The 16,809-nt window shown below is 43.0% G+C and overlaps 1 protein-coding gene across 2 annotated transcripts in view; it reads right to left on the minus strand.

Moving 5' to 3' along the window:
• The window catches only part of LAMA5 (laminin subunit alpha 5), a 190,394-nt gene that overhangs the window by 109,544 nt on the left and 64,041 nt on the right, over nt 1–16,809 (minus strand). For both annotated transcript variants that reach the window (XM_035123974.2, XM_035123973.2), the window contains exons 3-4: nt 10,513–10,630; nt 2,823–2,941 (exon numbers count right to left, since the gene is read on the minus strand). In XM_035123974.2, coding sequence (XP_034979865.2) covers nt 2,823–2,941; nt 10,513–10,630 — 237 coding nt within the window. The remainder of the gene's footprint in view (nt 1–2,822; nt 2,942–10,512; nt 10,631–16,809) is intronic.

Consider the following 16,809-nt stretch of genomic DNA (forward strand, 5'->3'; position numbering starts at 1 on the left):
GGTCCACATACTGCCTAAGCCTGCCTTGTAGAATTTTAAGCATAACCTTGCTAGCGTGTGAAATCAGCGCAATTGTGCGGTAGTTGCAGCATTCTTTGGCACTGCCCTTCTTTGGAATTGGGATGTAGACTGATCTTCTCCAATCCTCTGGCCATTGCTGAGTTTTCCAAACTTGCTGGCATATTGGGTGTAGCACCTTAACAGCTACATATTGGGTGTAGCACCTTAACAGCATCATCTTTTAAAATTGTACAAACTACAGAAAGGTAAACTGACCAGTTATAGCTTGCCATTGAAAAGTAAGTGGGGTTGGCATAACCAGGTTGACCCAAGCTAAGTTAGCTGAAGGTTCTCATTCGCTGTCAATGGCTACTAACCATGATGGGTTTGTACTATCTCCATTGTTGGAAGTGGTGTGCCTCTAACAGCAGCTATAGGGAATCACAAGTGGGAAGAGCGCTGTTGTGCTGTGGTCTTGCTTGTGAGCTTCCCATAGGCATCTAGTTGACCACTGTGAGAACAGGATGCTGTGCATGGGAAACTTTTGGTCTGATCCCACAGGGTTCTTCTTATGTTCTTAAATTCTTATTGAGATCAGTGGGATAACTTAGTCAGGATTGAAGGCCCACTAATTCATTCCAAAGGGACCCAATCCAACATACACCACGTCGCGAAGCAATTAAATAAATAAAAACTCAGCTATAATCAATTTCAGCATTCAATATGACAAACTTAACAATCACATACAATTCTGGATTTCTTCATTTAAACATTCTGCAATTTTCAGAAATGCAAGGTATCTCAGGGGGTACGTGGGGAATGAATAAGGCATCTTTAGGCACAAGGCAACAGAGACCTTAGCTGCAACGAACAAAATCCCATACATGGATGAATCTGATTCAACTGAGCTGCACTCCATTCCAATCTGAGCAGCTGCTAATCAAATCTCTCTTTATTATTTCACCAAGTGCTGAAAAATGCAAAACATGCCCTTAAAAAATTGAATTAATCCCTTTGGTAAAAAAAATTAACCAAAATAATTCTGCACTTCCTTGCGTTCCCAGACATTGTCTCCTGCCCCACCCCCATAAATCGGCCCCCTCCTCCTGCTTAAACAGAATGCTTTGCTTTGAGGACAAGCATGTCTGTGGTTGAATGAACTCTTTACACCCCACCGCAACCCTTTACAACTGCAGCAGTTTGTGTCCTGGAACACAGCATCTGCACAGCTGGAGGAGTTCCGCCAGCATGACTCAAGATTACAGCAGAATTTAGCAACAGGATGTGCCAGAGTTTCCCAGGCGCAATATCCCATGGCCTATTATCAGCTTTGGATAACGCAAGAAACATTCAGAAAGGTAAAGTTCACTGGGCTGGACAGGGCGGCTGCTTGCTTATCTCCTAAGAGAAAGGAATATCGCCACAGAGCGTATCTTCCATTTCCATGACTCTTCTGGGCAAGAATGGAATTGGAGAGACGGTACAAAGTTTGGAATCCCAAGAATCCAATCTTTCATTTCTTAAAATAATTTCTATGTCTCATGGCCACAGAATACAGTGGAACCTCGGTTTATGAACACCTCGGTTTATGAGTTTACGAACGCCGCAGACCCATCTGGAACGGATAAATTCACTTTCCATTACTTTCAATGAGAAAGTTTGCTTCAGTTTATGAACGCTTCAGTTTATGAACAGACTTCCGGAACCAATTACACCCATGCTTTGGGTTAAGTATGCTTCAGGTTGAGTACTCCGCGAACCCGTCTGGAACAGATTAATCCACTTTCCATTACTTTCAATGGGAAAGTTCGCTTCAGTTTATGAACGCTTCAGTTTAAGTGCTCCGCGGACCGACTGGAACAGATTAATCCACTTTCCATTACTTTCAATGGGAAAGTTCGCTTCAGTTTATGAACAGACTTCCGGAACCAATTGTGTTCATAAACCGAGGTCCCACTGTATACGGTACAGTGGTACCTCTACTTACGAATGTTTCTACTTACGAATGGAGCTCCGTCCGCCATCTTGGATGCGGTTTAGATAGGATTTTTTCTATTTACGAATTTTTAGATAGGATTTTTTCTACTTACGATTTTTTTTCTCCCAGTGCATTCCTATGGGATTCGACTTTCTTTTTCTACTTACAAATGTGCGTTTGGAACGCATTAAATTCATAAGTAGAGGTACCACTGTAGTTTGGAAAGGTATATAATGCTTGAAGGAGACTTAGAAACCAAAGGCTGGACAGAACTTCCAGGGGCTTGTAATGCTCTATACAACTCTTTATTTGAAGTGCCTTTCCTCCCTCCCATGAAGTATCACAACAACCCTGTAAGGCAAGTCATTTTATTCCCACTATATAATTCCAATAGTATAGATAGGTTTGCCCAAGGTCACCCAGTGATAATATTCAACACAGGATCATGCTCTTAGAAACATCAACATATGAAAATCCAGGGGTATCCTTCATACCTTATGTTAATTTAGCATTAATCATTTTAAATACAGGACTTGAACTGGGTGGTGTGGGTTTTCGGGGTGGGGGGAGAAATCCTACACAAATTAGGCTAATTTGCATCTGAAAATTGTCAGTTTGCATAGTTTCTGGTGCCATAGATCAAATTAAGCATGCTAATTTTACTCGTATTTATTAAAGAATGCTAAAAAGTTTCAAACTGCTATGCTTGTCAAATCCATTCATAGTTCCTATTGAACTTACAAAGCAGTTTTTTTCCCACAGAAAAATTAAGCACAGGGGGGGGGGATCCAACCCACATCACTGCTTTGATACACAGCCAGACAAAAAAATGAAAGAGTTTTACCTCGCCATTCTCCAAGGGCACAATTCGGGAGTATTCAGTGGTGCAGATGGCATCGTTGTCTTTGGTTATCCGTTCCAGTGTCCTCAGGCCAAATTTCTCTATACAATCTCTCTTGGAAGCTATTGAGCAGAGAAGTCAAGAGGCGAACATTTTAGTTGTGTAAAATGAAATATTAATAATATTCTGCAATTATATTAGAACTCCCAAATATTCAAAGCACTTCACCTACTTCACTTCAGTGTAATCCTCACGTCATCCATGTAAAGCAGATCAATATTATCTTCCAATATTAGCATGTTTAAAAACCTTCCCTGGGAGGGTTTTAAAACAGAGGTTGGATGGCCATCTGTCACGGATGCTTTAGCTGAGTTTCCTGCACTGCAGGGGGTTGGACTAGATGACCCTCAGGGTCCCTCCCTACTCTAAGATTCTATGACTGCATGATTCTATGTCTCTTGGGGTCCCTTTCAACTCTACAATTCTACGATTCTATGGTTCCTGAGGCTGAGGGAGAGTGGCTTGCCTAAGGCTACCTAGTGAGTTTGAGGCAGAGGCAAGTATAAAAAAGAACTCTCTGATTTCTTTGATAGGACATGACATCAGCTCTCCAGTATGAATGCCAGAAATGAGAATAAGATAGGGCAAACGCAGAAAATGGACATGGAGCACTAGGGATCCAGGGTGAGCTTTTTTTTTAACATAACGCTTTGAATGGAATATCCTACAAAGTGCAATGCTGGCTACTTTGGGGGAGGGTTGCAACGCAACGAGAGAGCATCTGCTTAGCATACAGAAGGTCCCAGGTTCCATCCCCAGCATCTCCAGACAGGGCTGGGAGAGAGCCACTGCAGGTCAGTGTAGACAATAATGAGCAAGGTGGACCAATGGCGTGACTCATCTTATGATTCCTATGCATTTGTGAAAGAGCCATTAGCTGGCACTCTGAAAAGTGTCTGAAACCTGCAATGCTGGTGCAAAGGAACATGGACCTGCCTTCCTTATCCCAGCAGCTTTTATCAGAATGCAAGCCCCATGCAGATTTGGAGTTGGAAATCTTACTATCCCAGACACAGGTCCCAATGCACTCTCTCAAGGCCTGTCCAGAAACAACTGCAGAAGGAACCGAGCTTTTGATTCCTGCCAAGAATGGCTAAGCTAACTGGCTACGCTAAGGAAGACATGCTACAGTGCCCCTGGAACTCCCCACCCACCTCCAAATCTTGAAACTGACACCACAGCACTTCTCTAATAGAGGATAGGGCATTGCTCGGCAAACAGCTCCAGAGCGTTCATGAACTGGTAAGAAAGCTAGGTATCAAATAAGTAAGAACCAAAAATAAGTAAAATGATCACCACGAAAGACAGCATTTCAGCGGAGGCTGAATTTAGGGGACACGAGTGGTGCTTTGGGTTAAGCCACAGAGCCTAGGGTTTGCCGATCAGAAGGTTGGCGGTTCAAATCCCTGCGACGGGGTGAGCTCCCATTGCTCGGCCCCAGCTCCTGCCAACCTAGCAGTTTGAAAGCACATCAAAGTGCAAGGAGATAAACAGCGGGAAGGTAAACGGTGTTTCCGTGTGCTGCTCTGGTTCGCCAGAAGCGGCTTTGTCATGCTGGCCACATGACCCGGAAGCTGTACGCCGGCTCCCTCGGCCAATAATGCAAGATGAGCGCCGCAGCCCCAGAGTCGGTCACAACTGGACCTAATGGTCAGGGGTCCCTTTACCCTTACATGGATTTAGAGGGCCTAATATAAGTAGCTGGTATAGCTTCACACAACAAAATATCCAGAACTGGCTGAAGAGTGATGTTGTGACCACTGGCATTTCTTCAAAACCCGCAACTGAGGTTCCAACTAGGCCTGAGGGTAATTGTGTGCAGGCACATGAAAAACTGAAATAGCAAATGAGGGGGAGAAGGACTAGGGTCATGGTGTGGATGGTTTTAACCCTTACAAACACGCACAAACATTCCTGAAGAAAATCACCCTTATATATTTAAGTGCACATTATTTGACTATTCACAATTAACATCACATCTAGTTAGCGCCACAACTTTTACCAAAGCCCAGGAGGTGTACCTCATGCTTCTGGAGCAGTGTTTTGAAACTTCAGTCGCTGTGCATTTGAGAAGCACTAATGTTTGGAGAATGCAACGGCCAAGGAGGCAATGAGAGAACCAGCTGCCCGCTCTCACTGACTCCCCACCATGCCAAATTCTTTCTCCTCCTCCTTGCGAGTCATGCTGGTTAAGTGTCCAGATACACCTGGCACCCGGCAGCCACATGGCACTGTTCCATAACCGACAGGTGGAATGTGGGCTTGCAGCATGCAAGGTCAGACTCTGTTACTTTCTATAAAAGTCTGGTTCCCCTTTGAAATACAAACTTCTATCATGCTAAGAGGGAGGTTTGGAGGTCGGTTTCAAAGGAGACCACCCCAGGATGAATGGCCTTGGCAGCAGAGGGAAATAAATGTGCAGACTGGAGTAAAGGGTGGGATATGGGAAGGACAAGTGCCTTTGACTCTTCTATTGTGGCAGAAACAGCTAGCAAACGGAATGGGAGAGTGGTGGGAGGGCAGATAAGCTTCTGTTTTTTGGAGACTGGAAGGAAGAGGCTGGAGAGCACTCAAGCACCTATCAGAAGAAGAAGAAGAAGAAGAAGAAGAAGAAGAAGAAGAAGAAGAAGAAGAAGAAGAAGAAGAAGAAGAAGAGGAGGATGGGGTTTGGGTTTTGTTGTGACGGGTGGCTCTTCTTTCCAAACACACAACACAACAAACCTTTCGGATCACCACAATATGTGAACAGAGAAAAAGTATGACTTAAATTGCTAAGCAAAAAAATGCCAATTGACCTTCTCATGCAAAATTCATTTGCAAGCTAACTGCTAGCTATGACACCCAATACTGTTTTGCAACTGAATGAAGACTTTGTACACCCTATGAGCATCATCCAAAACTTTTAGTAACCTTTGATTTGGGTTTGTCCCATTGCTACAGGAAATATTCCATAACTATAGAAGCGACTCTATTAATGTTAGACAATTGGGAGTGTACCTCCTACCAAAAATGCATTGACTTAAGCTCTAGAAGGCTCCAAACTATACTCTGCACATGTGCAGAATGCAAGGAGTGCACCTGCACAGAGACCATAAAGAAGAAACTAGAGTTAAGAAACAGTGAACAGAAGAGGAAGGACCACCTTAGCTACCACTGATAGCCCTTGGGCATCTTTCAGCAGAAGGTTTCTTGAAACAGGAAGAAAATGAATAAAATGTGAGTCATTAAATAAAAATATTCCACTACTATTTGGGAGAGGGAAACTCATTTTAAGATAAACATGCTTCTTGTTCTTCCAACCACAAAGGAAACCTAATGAGCTCACAGATACACACTGTCATAGAAATTAGGGGTGGAATCACACCCAAGGGGATAATTCACCGTATAGTCTTTCCAGGCACTCCTTCACCAGGTTTTTCTGTTTAAAAGATCACAGTAAAGATCAACTCCACATCTTCTACCAATTACTGTTTTGGCTCCCTGGAGGACCTGGTGCCTGACATGCACAGAGTTGCTTGGCTGCTCTCTGCGAGCTTCATAATGATATATTTGCAGAACAAGCTGGCGCTCCTTGGTAAAGCATGTCTCAGATTCTGCTCTGGAAACCAGCAGGCAACATCAAACTCAGAAATAAATTCTCTTGTCCAATTTCCTTAATTTCCCTTTCCCAGGGAACTACCGGAGGAAGAACAGACATCCCTAAATGTCTGGTCGGCAATGCCAATTGTCTAGGCTGCAGGAAACAGAAACAGGCTCCTCTTCCAAAGCCAACTTGGGACCACAAACAATGAGGAAACGAGACTTCAGAAAACATTCACCTCTTCTTCCCATGTCCTATAATAAATTGATATAGCTATGGTCCTGCCAAATTGGTCTTGGCACTGCCAACTAATTAGATAAAAATGTCTGCCAAGAAGCGACATAGCTGGGCTTAGTGCCTACAGAGGTCAAAGATGGGTGGGTCTCTAAACTAGTGTCCAAACAGGGCCATTTTGTGCAAATAAGAAAGATGCTGTGCTAAGTGAAAAATCTGCTTCTGAGTAAAAACAAAGACAAGGCGTTGAACCATCTCGCCACTCAAAGCATATGCCCAAGCAGCATGCAAAACTTTTGATCAAAAGACAAAAGCAAGAAGGGGTTTGTGAAAGATACTTATGGGTTCAGAGAGGGAGGGAGCTAACTACTCCAGCTTACTCTGAAAATGAGTGGGATATTCAGAAGAACATTAGACTCCCAAAAACATTCTGAAATACAAACTTTAATATATTTGTGACATTCATATACAATGATGGGGGGGACACTAGTATTAATCTTAACTTCAGACAGCAGACATGAAGTCTTGTGACAAGATGTAAGAATGACTTACACTATTATTATTATTATTATTATTATTATTATTATTATTACTACTGCTTATCCACATCACTTGGAAGAAGGGAGTAGAGATAAAGAGAGACTAACAGAATCACAGAGGTCACCAAATCTACAAGGACCTGCAAAGTTCTTCATAACGCTTGCCTTGCTGAGAATTACCCTCACCTCTGGGACAGGAATGACAGGCTTGGAGGGATCTCACATTGCATTTTTGAGAACCACCAAAGCAATATGCAACTAAAGATATAAGTTCCCTCCATCTTCCCGAGCTTGGCCCTGTGAAGGGGAGCTGGGAATTTTCTCTCCCCTCATGCTGCTCTTTGGAGGCTTTCCACACACCTCTGAAGGCCAGAGAGAAGTTCTTGACCCTCCCCTGATTTGGTGGGAGGGCAGAGTCATGGCAACCACAAATTTGGGCTCATGACCAAGGCTAGCTGAAGTTTGAGGATCCCCACTTATCCCCCCAGATGCTCAATGATTGAAGATGACTCTTTCTGCATATGGAGCAATGGCACTTCCTAATTGTGACTGCTTTCAGAAACAACTGGCAGGTTGTTCCTGTCGGGATATGCCCCCAAGCTTTCACAGAGTTTCTGGCTGAAAGGTTAGCTTTCCAATAAATGCTAGGAATGATGGATGAGGAAAGTAAAAGACAGGAAGAAGACAACACCACAATGAGAGACTACAGAAAGATACACAGAAACCTCCTTGCAAGTTGCTCTAATCTTTAACTGCAGAGATTTAGGAAAGACAAGGCGAATGTCTGGGTGCTTATCATGTCAGGACCAACCTATAAAGTAACTTCCTTAAGCAAATATATATAAAACTCTTTACATCCAGGATACAACAACACAGATAAAACGAGTGAGCAATGAAAAACGATTTCCTCATAAGCTCGTCACTATACATATCAGGACCCCTTTCTCTGTTATCAGAACACAATATAGGTGCAGGACCTGGAATACTTTGGCAACACCTACACTTTGGAATTCCCTGCCTGCCGACATCAGGTAGAGAGATACCTTCACTGTACTCTCTTCAGCACCTGCTTAGAAACCTGTTGTTTGGACAAGCCTCCCCAATATCTAGAACGTTGATGTGTGTTTTAATATTATTTTAGTTTATTTCTCATTTTAATTTTAATTTCATATTGCAGCTTTTAACTGTTTTACCTGCAAGAAATTTATTCATTTATTCTTCTGGAGCTTTAGGGATTTTTTAACCATCAAGCAGTGTATTCAAACAAACCAACCAACAAACAAACTCCCTTGTTGTTAGCTTCAGGGAAACATTCCTTTCCCTCATTCCAGAAAGGATGCAATATTTCAGATATTATCGACCCCAGTCATTCTGAGTCTCCTCGTTAAAAAATAAAGGAAAATAAAAAATACACTTGAGACTCAAAACATAATTCATCTTTTCAATCATTATACCTTTTCTGAGTAGTCAGCAGTGATGAAAAACACATTCTTCACTAGGCACCCAACTATCCCATCACAATACATTTCCAAAAACATATGGCATGCTAAGTGTGTGCTGGAGCAAAATAACACAAGTCAAGAACAAGTTTCAAATACGCTTGCCATATTTTCAACTGGTCCCTATAGATGAGGATTTAACAGCTGTTTGGTCAACATGTTCACCTGCTAATTGCTGCAAGACCTCCTTACCTCTTGAACTGCCAGAACAGGTCCCGATGGCACTTATATGGCTTTATAGTTCCTCTATTTTTTTTGTCTGGCTAGCTGCCTCTGCTTTTAACAGCTGCATAATGCAAGAAATTCAACAAGTAACTTTCCCTCCACTGTTCCTGTTTCTGCAGGCCACAAAATACTCCATCTGCTGCATTTTTGTTTGTCATACAGTTGTTACAAGCACAAGAGTCATCCCAGAAAAATGTCAGCAATCCTACCAATGCCTTTGGGAATCCTAGCCCTATGGCTGCTCAGGAAGAGGCTTTGCGGGTCTGATCCAGCCTGAACCCTTCCATCAACTGACTACCAGTCACATTATCTTAAGGAAATGAAACAATCAACAGTTCACTGTGCAAGAGGGGTAGTTTGGGTTAATAACCATGCCTCCTGACGCAACCAAAATCCACTCTGAGAGGGATCGGTGAGAAATCTGTTCCAGGAAAGCCTATCACATACTGAAACCCATGTACCACAAGTTAGAAGCAGCTATTTTAGGGATCTTGCACCTTCTGCACAACAGTTAAGGAAGGAACTTAAAGCAACTTGTCATGTCACAGTTCTGCTGTGTTGATTTGGAAAATTACACCTGCCAAAATTCCTTCATCCATGCACCTTTTCAAGATGCTAGATTGTTAACGTGGAAAATCTGGCCGACTGTACAGTAGGGGATTTTGTACGACGCCAGGGCATTCTGGTTGGGATATAGTCATAAGAAGAGCCTTGACTGCTCAGACAAAAGGTTCATCCAGACCTGCTTCCTACCAACCAGTAGCCAACCAGAAGCCTCTGGGAAGTCCACAAGAAAGGACTGAAAGCACTACCTTCTTCTGTTGCAGTTCTCCATCAACTGGTATTCAGTTGAACCTGCAGATCCTATATACCACTATGACAAATAAGTAAGCAAAGGGGAGAAATAATACAGAGCTTCGCCTAAGTCCTGAAATGCTGGCTGTTTTTTTGCTCCAGAGCCACTGGAGTAGGTCAAAGGTGGGAGACTTTTTTTTTTTGCTCCACAGGCCAGGTCCTTACTAGGATCAGCCTCGTTGGCCAAATGTGGCGGGTGGGTGGGGCTGCCCACCTGCCTACCGTATCACCTGATGTCACAATGATGGCAGGTGCAAGTTGCTGCTAAAACAGAGGTTCTCCCTTTTGTTTAAAAGCAGGGCTTTCAATGTAAACTCCATCAAAACCCCATACTGAAACATAGGGGGGGGGAGCCTTTGTTATAGCAAGGAATTCCAATGCAGAATCAGGAAGAGAAGAGGTTTTGTGGAATCCTGTCAAACTGAGCCCAGTAGCTCTTGAGCAGGGGTTAAATCCTGCTCAGTTTGGCTGCACACACTTCTTCCTTCCTGGGGAACTGGCACACTCAGCCAACATAGAACTTAGCCCACCCCCTGCTGTCCATCAGATGACATCACAGGGGACACCAGCTGATGGGCAAAGTGGGGGAAATGGCATTGCAGGCCAACCTGGACCCCTGGCAGGCCAAGACTGGAGGTTCCCCCCCCCCCGGTGAACGTGGCTCCGCTGCCACATCCCTTCCACTTTTCTCTCATACTCACAGGCAAAGTACTGCCAAGGCTCATATGTAAGTCCAAAATCCGTTGACCGCTCAAGCACCCACAGGTCTGGGCGAGGGGAATTTGCAAACTTGATCAGAACGTAGGCCACATGGAAGAGCTGTGAGAGAAAGAGGAAACAGAGGTGAATTTCAGCCTGAGCTAAAAAGCAATGCACAAAGTCCACTCTTCATTATGTTACAGGCGCACAGAGCGGCACTTGGGATATACTGTATGATGAAGACACGTTTGCCAAGCTTTTATTTCAATGTTAATCATGAATCAAAAACCAGATTGTGAGTATCACTCCCTTTGTGGTGTTTCTCAGACATTTTGCAAGATTCGTTTGCAATTTTCATTACATAAAAATGCAGGGAGAAGAATTGAAATAGAGATTCCACAAGTACTTAATATACTGCTGTGTTATCCAGAAACGCTGGGACTCATGGCAAAGAGCCTTCTATAATGTCTTCTCATGAGTAATTTCCATTCAGCAAAGCTCCGGTTCAACCTCTGTTTGTTTCCTGTAGATATGGGCTGGTGATTTGCCCCTGAATGCTCATTCTAAGACTGCCCTAGTGCCAGTTTCACTTCCTGCAGAGTGAAAAAGAGCGAGCCGAGCCCTTAATTGCTAATTAACTCGTTTTTCTCTTATATTTTTCCAAAAAGAACAACAACAACAAAAGAACAAATAATTAATTAATGCCGCCCCACTCCCCCAAGGGAACTGATGCTTGGTCAATTTAGGGAAGCTATTAATCAGCAAACAACAGGAAAAAAAATAGAGCGGTTCCATTCAGGAGCCCTGAAAAGTTTAAAAAGCTTACAAGGTAGTGTCTTAACAGTACCACCCGCAAAAAAAGGGTCACAAATCAAACCTGAAAAAACACAGCAGAGTTACTCAAAACGCTGTGGACCACCAAGGCGAGGGCAATTTCCTACACAGCTAGATTTGCATGCTAAGGGGGGTAAAGGCAGAGGGCTTATTCATGAACCACAACAAGCCAAGCATAAAAGAATCAAAAATTTTCAGTAATCTCATCTAGAACCTTGAACAATTCTAGAAGCTGCTTCTGGAGACTTGTATATCAGCTTATCAATTTGTAGTAGGGTTTACTACGAACATTTGCTCGTTGACTCCTGCTCTTGAAATAAACCACTCCCTGGTGCAGTTAATTCTGCATTTGCCAGGCCAGACAGATGGAGAGGAAAGAGTGCACTCTATAAAACACACAGCCAGCCAGTTCCATAGGCAAAGGCAACAAGTAGCTTCTGATAAGGCCTTCTTAGCATTCATCTTGAGCTGCTCCCAATTAGTTCGAATGCTGATTTATGCAACCACTTCCTTGCCAAGACTGAAATAAATGTACAGCTTTAAAATGTCAGCACTAGGGGAAAAAACAAACTCAGCAACAGAAGTTCCCTTCACAAGCTGGCACTGGCTCTCTCCAAAAATCTTCACTTTATCATCATGTCAAAAACTGATCTTTAAAAGGCGGGGCGGGTGGGGAGGGAAGCTTCTTTTACTGGTAAGAACGCTTCAAGATCAACACACAGAGGAAATATAATGCTTACAACAGCATGCGTTTTCGAGTCCAACACAGTGAACTAAATTGTGCAGGATCACAGTGGGAAGTACCGTAAATGCTTCATTCAATCCTATGGACCTTGAGCCCAAAACAGAATAAAGTCCCAGTTATAGAGGACAATCAAGATCAGTATCTGACAACTTAGGATCTGACAGAACTCCACATAGGTTCCCCACCGCGACTCAGCCAGAGATATGCTAGGGTATAACCTGACTCAGCTCGACCGCAGCCAACACCAATGGAAGCCTCCAAAAGGGAGCTCTCTGGGCATGTGGGCAGGGGCTGGACAGGGCAGAAGAGGACTTATTCTTGATCCTAACTTCATGACATGGGCACTTGATGGAATTTACACGGGCAAAAAGGCCGATGTGTGTCAAGCTCTATTTTAAATGCTTGTTTTTCCTCTTTCAACTTCATTCCTGAATGGGATCTGGCATAAACTACACTGGCTTCCTATAGTTAGAACTGCTCCCATAGGGTTGTAGCTAATGCTAGTCCTACTTAAGAGTAGATCATTTAAAATTAATGCACCTTACTAACTCAGCTGATCGGTCTACTCTGACTGGAACAGTATCCAGCTGAGGTCTTTCAGCCGGCACAAAGATTTCTGCTTGCACAATGGGACTCTCATGTCCTCTCCTGGCATGTACCCTAAAGGTAAAGGAAAAGGGACCCCTGACCATTAGGTTCAGTCACGGGCGACTCTGGGGTTGCGATGCTCATCTTGCTTTACTGGCCGTGGGAGCCGACGTACAGCTTCCGGGTCATGTGGCCAGCATGACTAAGCCGCTTCTGGCGAACCAGAGCAGCGCACAGAAACGCCATTTACCTTTCCGCCAGAGCGGTACCTATTTATCTACAAGCACTTCGTGCTTTTGAACTGCTAGGTTGGCAGGAACAGGGACTAAGCAACAGGAGCTCACCCCGTAGCGGGGATTTGAACCACCGACCTTCTGATCGGCAAGCCCTAGTATTCCTCCCCAAATCAGTTCCTGACGGTTGGAGAAACCCAAAAGCAATTTGGGGAGCTCAAGCAAAAATCACTGAACTGACAGAACATGTTAGTTGGCTGCGAATTTTATATTTGTTCCCAAAGGAAACTGTACACAGAATTTCAGACAACAGCTGGACCTGCCACACTAAACTATTATCCTAGTTGTGATGGTCATTTCCCAGCCCAGAGTAACCCATACAAAAACCGGTATTCTCTAGAACAGGGTAGTCCAACACACTGCCCAAAGGCAATGCCTCCCCCCCCACCTGCTCTTGAATTGCCTTCCCAAAGCCATGTAAGCAGGGTGGATAAAAATCAATGATTTTTTAAAAAATTGATTTATTTATTTTTAATTTAAATCGGATTATTAAAATAAAATGCTTTTGGAGGAGGAATAAAGATAGTTTTTCTATTTAAGTTACAGTGGTACCTTGGTTTAAGTACCTAATTGGTTCCGGGGAGCCATTCACTCCCTGAAAACTACTTAAACCAAGTGCTGATAGTGCGTGTGCGCAAAGCGCTGATAGAGTGCTTCCGCGCATGTGCATGCCACGCAGATCACTTCTGTGCATGTGCGCGCCACGGAACCCAGAAGTAAACACTTCCCAGGGCATGGAGTACTCAAACCAAGAGTACTCAAACCACAGCGGACGTAAACCGAGATATAACTGTACATTATAGTCATCAGGAAAAAAGGATATGTTTCAAGTTTTTCATGTGTTCTATAACTCACTCTAGGTTTTTATTTAAACAACCCGTTTAACCACATCAGTTAACAAACATGGATACATATGCTATGGTGTTATTGTTTAAGTTACATAAATTGTTTGAATTGTTATTAAGGAAATGATTATTTTTCTCCTTCTGATAAATTACAGCAGAAAAGTAGTCCAAATATAAACAGTTAACTTATTAAACCTCACCATAATTTCATAATTATCTGTCTATGTATTTCTAATAGTATAACCAAATCAGTAATTTATGATTTAACTGTAAAAACTACTCTGAAAATTTATTATTCCAAAAATGAAACATTCATCTGGTTGTAAATATTAACATTATACCAGCAAGAATGAGTCTTTCTGTAAAAAAATATGATTTAAATCAAGTCTTACTGACCAGTGATTTAAATCAAGTCTTACTGACTAGTGATTTAAATCGTGATTTAAACCTATTTGATTTAAAGCAAATCCACCCTGCATGTAAGCAAGGTGCTGGGTTTTGAGAAGGACATGCGAGTCCACCCATCTCCTTCTCAAAGCCTAGTTAGTGTTTTCCCAGCTTTGGGAGGGAAGTAGGGCATCTCTAGGACCCTGCCAGAGTCTTGCACCTCCTTCCCAGAGTCCTGTGCCTTGCCTACCTGGCTTTGGGAAGGCAGCGGAAGGGCTGGGTGGGGGCATCAAATGTAGGGCTTGCACACGCAACAAGGCAGCATGGTAGCCCACTTGGTCTGAGAGGTTGGATTGCCCTGCTATCTAGAGAGAGACAAAGCAGGAACCCATGTGCCCCCTCAAAGCTTTAACATTCCTACAATAGGTCAACCACCAAGAGGAAAAGAAAAGCAAATTTGAGGCTTCCAATCGCTGCTTGGTTTTTCAGAACACCACAGAAGCAATACTTCGTCCTTGCTTTTACTCACAGGACTGCTGCAAAGCCCATCGTGTCATGAATGCAAACAGATGCCAAGAGTCCTAATTAGTCTCATCTACCTACTCACTAAGCTGAACCGCCCAGGCCAGATTCTATAGTCAGCTGCTTTCCTTGAGGACTCAGTTCTCACTGGTTTACAACTGTTCTTTTGGCAACGAAATCATGGCTAAATACCAGCCCACTAAGTTATGCATTCTCCTGCTTTGTAAATTCTTGCCTAGAATGGCTTCGCTCTTTGGGGAATAACTTAACATCCCTGCCAGAGCTATTCCTTTTTCAGTTTCCCACAAAATCCACTGGCCGAGAGGAAAACGACACGCAACTTGGCACTCTTTGAGATCTGAGACTTTGTACAGGGTGGTCTCTTTCGGGTGACAATTACATGGCAAGTCTGTGTCAAAAGAGAAAGGCACTTTCTCAAGATATTTTCATACAGATTAGACACCCCTTAACATGCTTCAACCAACTATGCTTTAGTTCATAACAGAGTATTAGTAAGAGTAATAAAATGGATTTCCAAGCAGAGATTAAAGGTTTGTTAGGCAATTCTGATTAGCACTGCAATAACAGCCCAGAACATAAGTAGAATGCTCGCTGCGATTTTCTGGTAACGTAAGAACCATTAATACAAATAAGTGTGGGCAAACGTTATACTGTACAGGGTTGTGACAATACTTCCATAAACATGTAGTGAAATATAAAATAATCCACCCTATTACTAGATCACCCTGGTTGTATTTGGACGCCATGAGGGTGGGTGGGACACATGGGATGGTATCTAAGAGTGGAGAGTCATCATCAGAAAAAGAGAGAGGTCATTGGGGGGGCAATCCCACAGTTTGGACTGGAGACCCACTGGAGCAGAATTGGGAGAGTCGCGGGGAAGGGAGGAAATGGCAAAATGTGTCCCCCTATCCATTCTGCTGACAGATTCCTTCCATCAGCAGACAGTCACCATCGGAAGACGCCCAGTGTTGATTGGAATAAGTGGAAATTTCAGAAGAAATATTATATTCCTATCAGCTCTAAATTTAATTTAGTTTCCTTAGGACACAAAATGAATTTTGTATGAAATAGCTGCCACACAAACAAGTAGAAATTTGTGTGGCAGCTAATTTATACAAAATTCTTTTTGTGTCATAGGAAAGGACTACATTTTCCTATATTTTATTCAATTTAGAAGTATAAAATGTTTGTCCCTTGCCTTCCCCAACCTGGTGCCCTCCAGATATTGTTGGAGTACAACTTCCAGAATCCCTGCACATTGGCCATGTTATCTGGGGCTGGTGGGATGACGCTAGCTTGGGAAAGGCAGGTAGGATTTGAGTTGCACATATGTTAAGCAAACACATAATGCATCCCCCTGACAGAGGGTTTCCTGGTCAATCTTTAAAGACCCTTCTGAGTATTTTTCTCAAGGGGATCAATGCATGCATTATGAAGCAGCTAACAATGTATCTGAGTGTTGCCATACCTGGCATGATTGACAACATAACCATCAGTTTCACCGAGGTTGTGTGTATACTTTGCACTGTGCTTTATATTATAATAAACTTATGAATGACTGAACACACAGGCCTATAGTGTACAGGGATTGTAATCGCCCGATACTGTACATCATCTTGCAGAGCTAGTTTAAAACAAAAACAAAAAAACCAACCATTTGAAACAGCAAAGTGCAGGTAAAACACTGTTTTTGAAACCTTGACTTTAAAAGCATTGCAATCTTTTTTCTAGTGGAGAAGAACACAGTTCATATGAAGGTTCTCTCCCCATCTCCGGATTTCCAATTTCTCCACTGGGAGAAGAGGCTAAACTGGGGAGGAGGGTGGTGGTGGAGAGGATTCCCAAACCTTTTCTTGCCTTCACATTTCTACTCCCCAGTGGAAATTATTTCTTGGTCAAGATTTAGCACATGAAGCACTAATTATTCCTATTTCTGGCCAACTGTACAACATGACAAGGGGATTAAGTAGTCTTTTCATACTTTTATCTTCAAATTTGTACCAAGCCATCTAGCTCAATACTGTCTACACCATAGCTGCCAAGTTCCAGCCTGAGAAATAA

The sequence above is a fragment of the Zootoca vivipara genome, chromosome 7 (genome assembly GCF_963506605.1).
Source record: "Zootoca vivipara chromosome 7, rZooViv1.1, whole genome shotgun sequence".
Taxonomy (NCBI): Eukaryota; Metazoa; Chordata; class Lepidosauria; order Squamata; family Lacertidae; genus Zootoca; species Zootoca vivipara.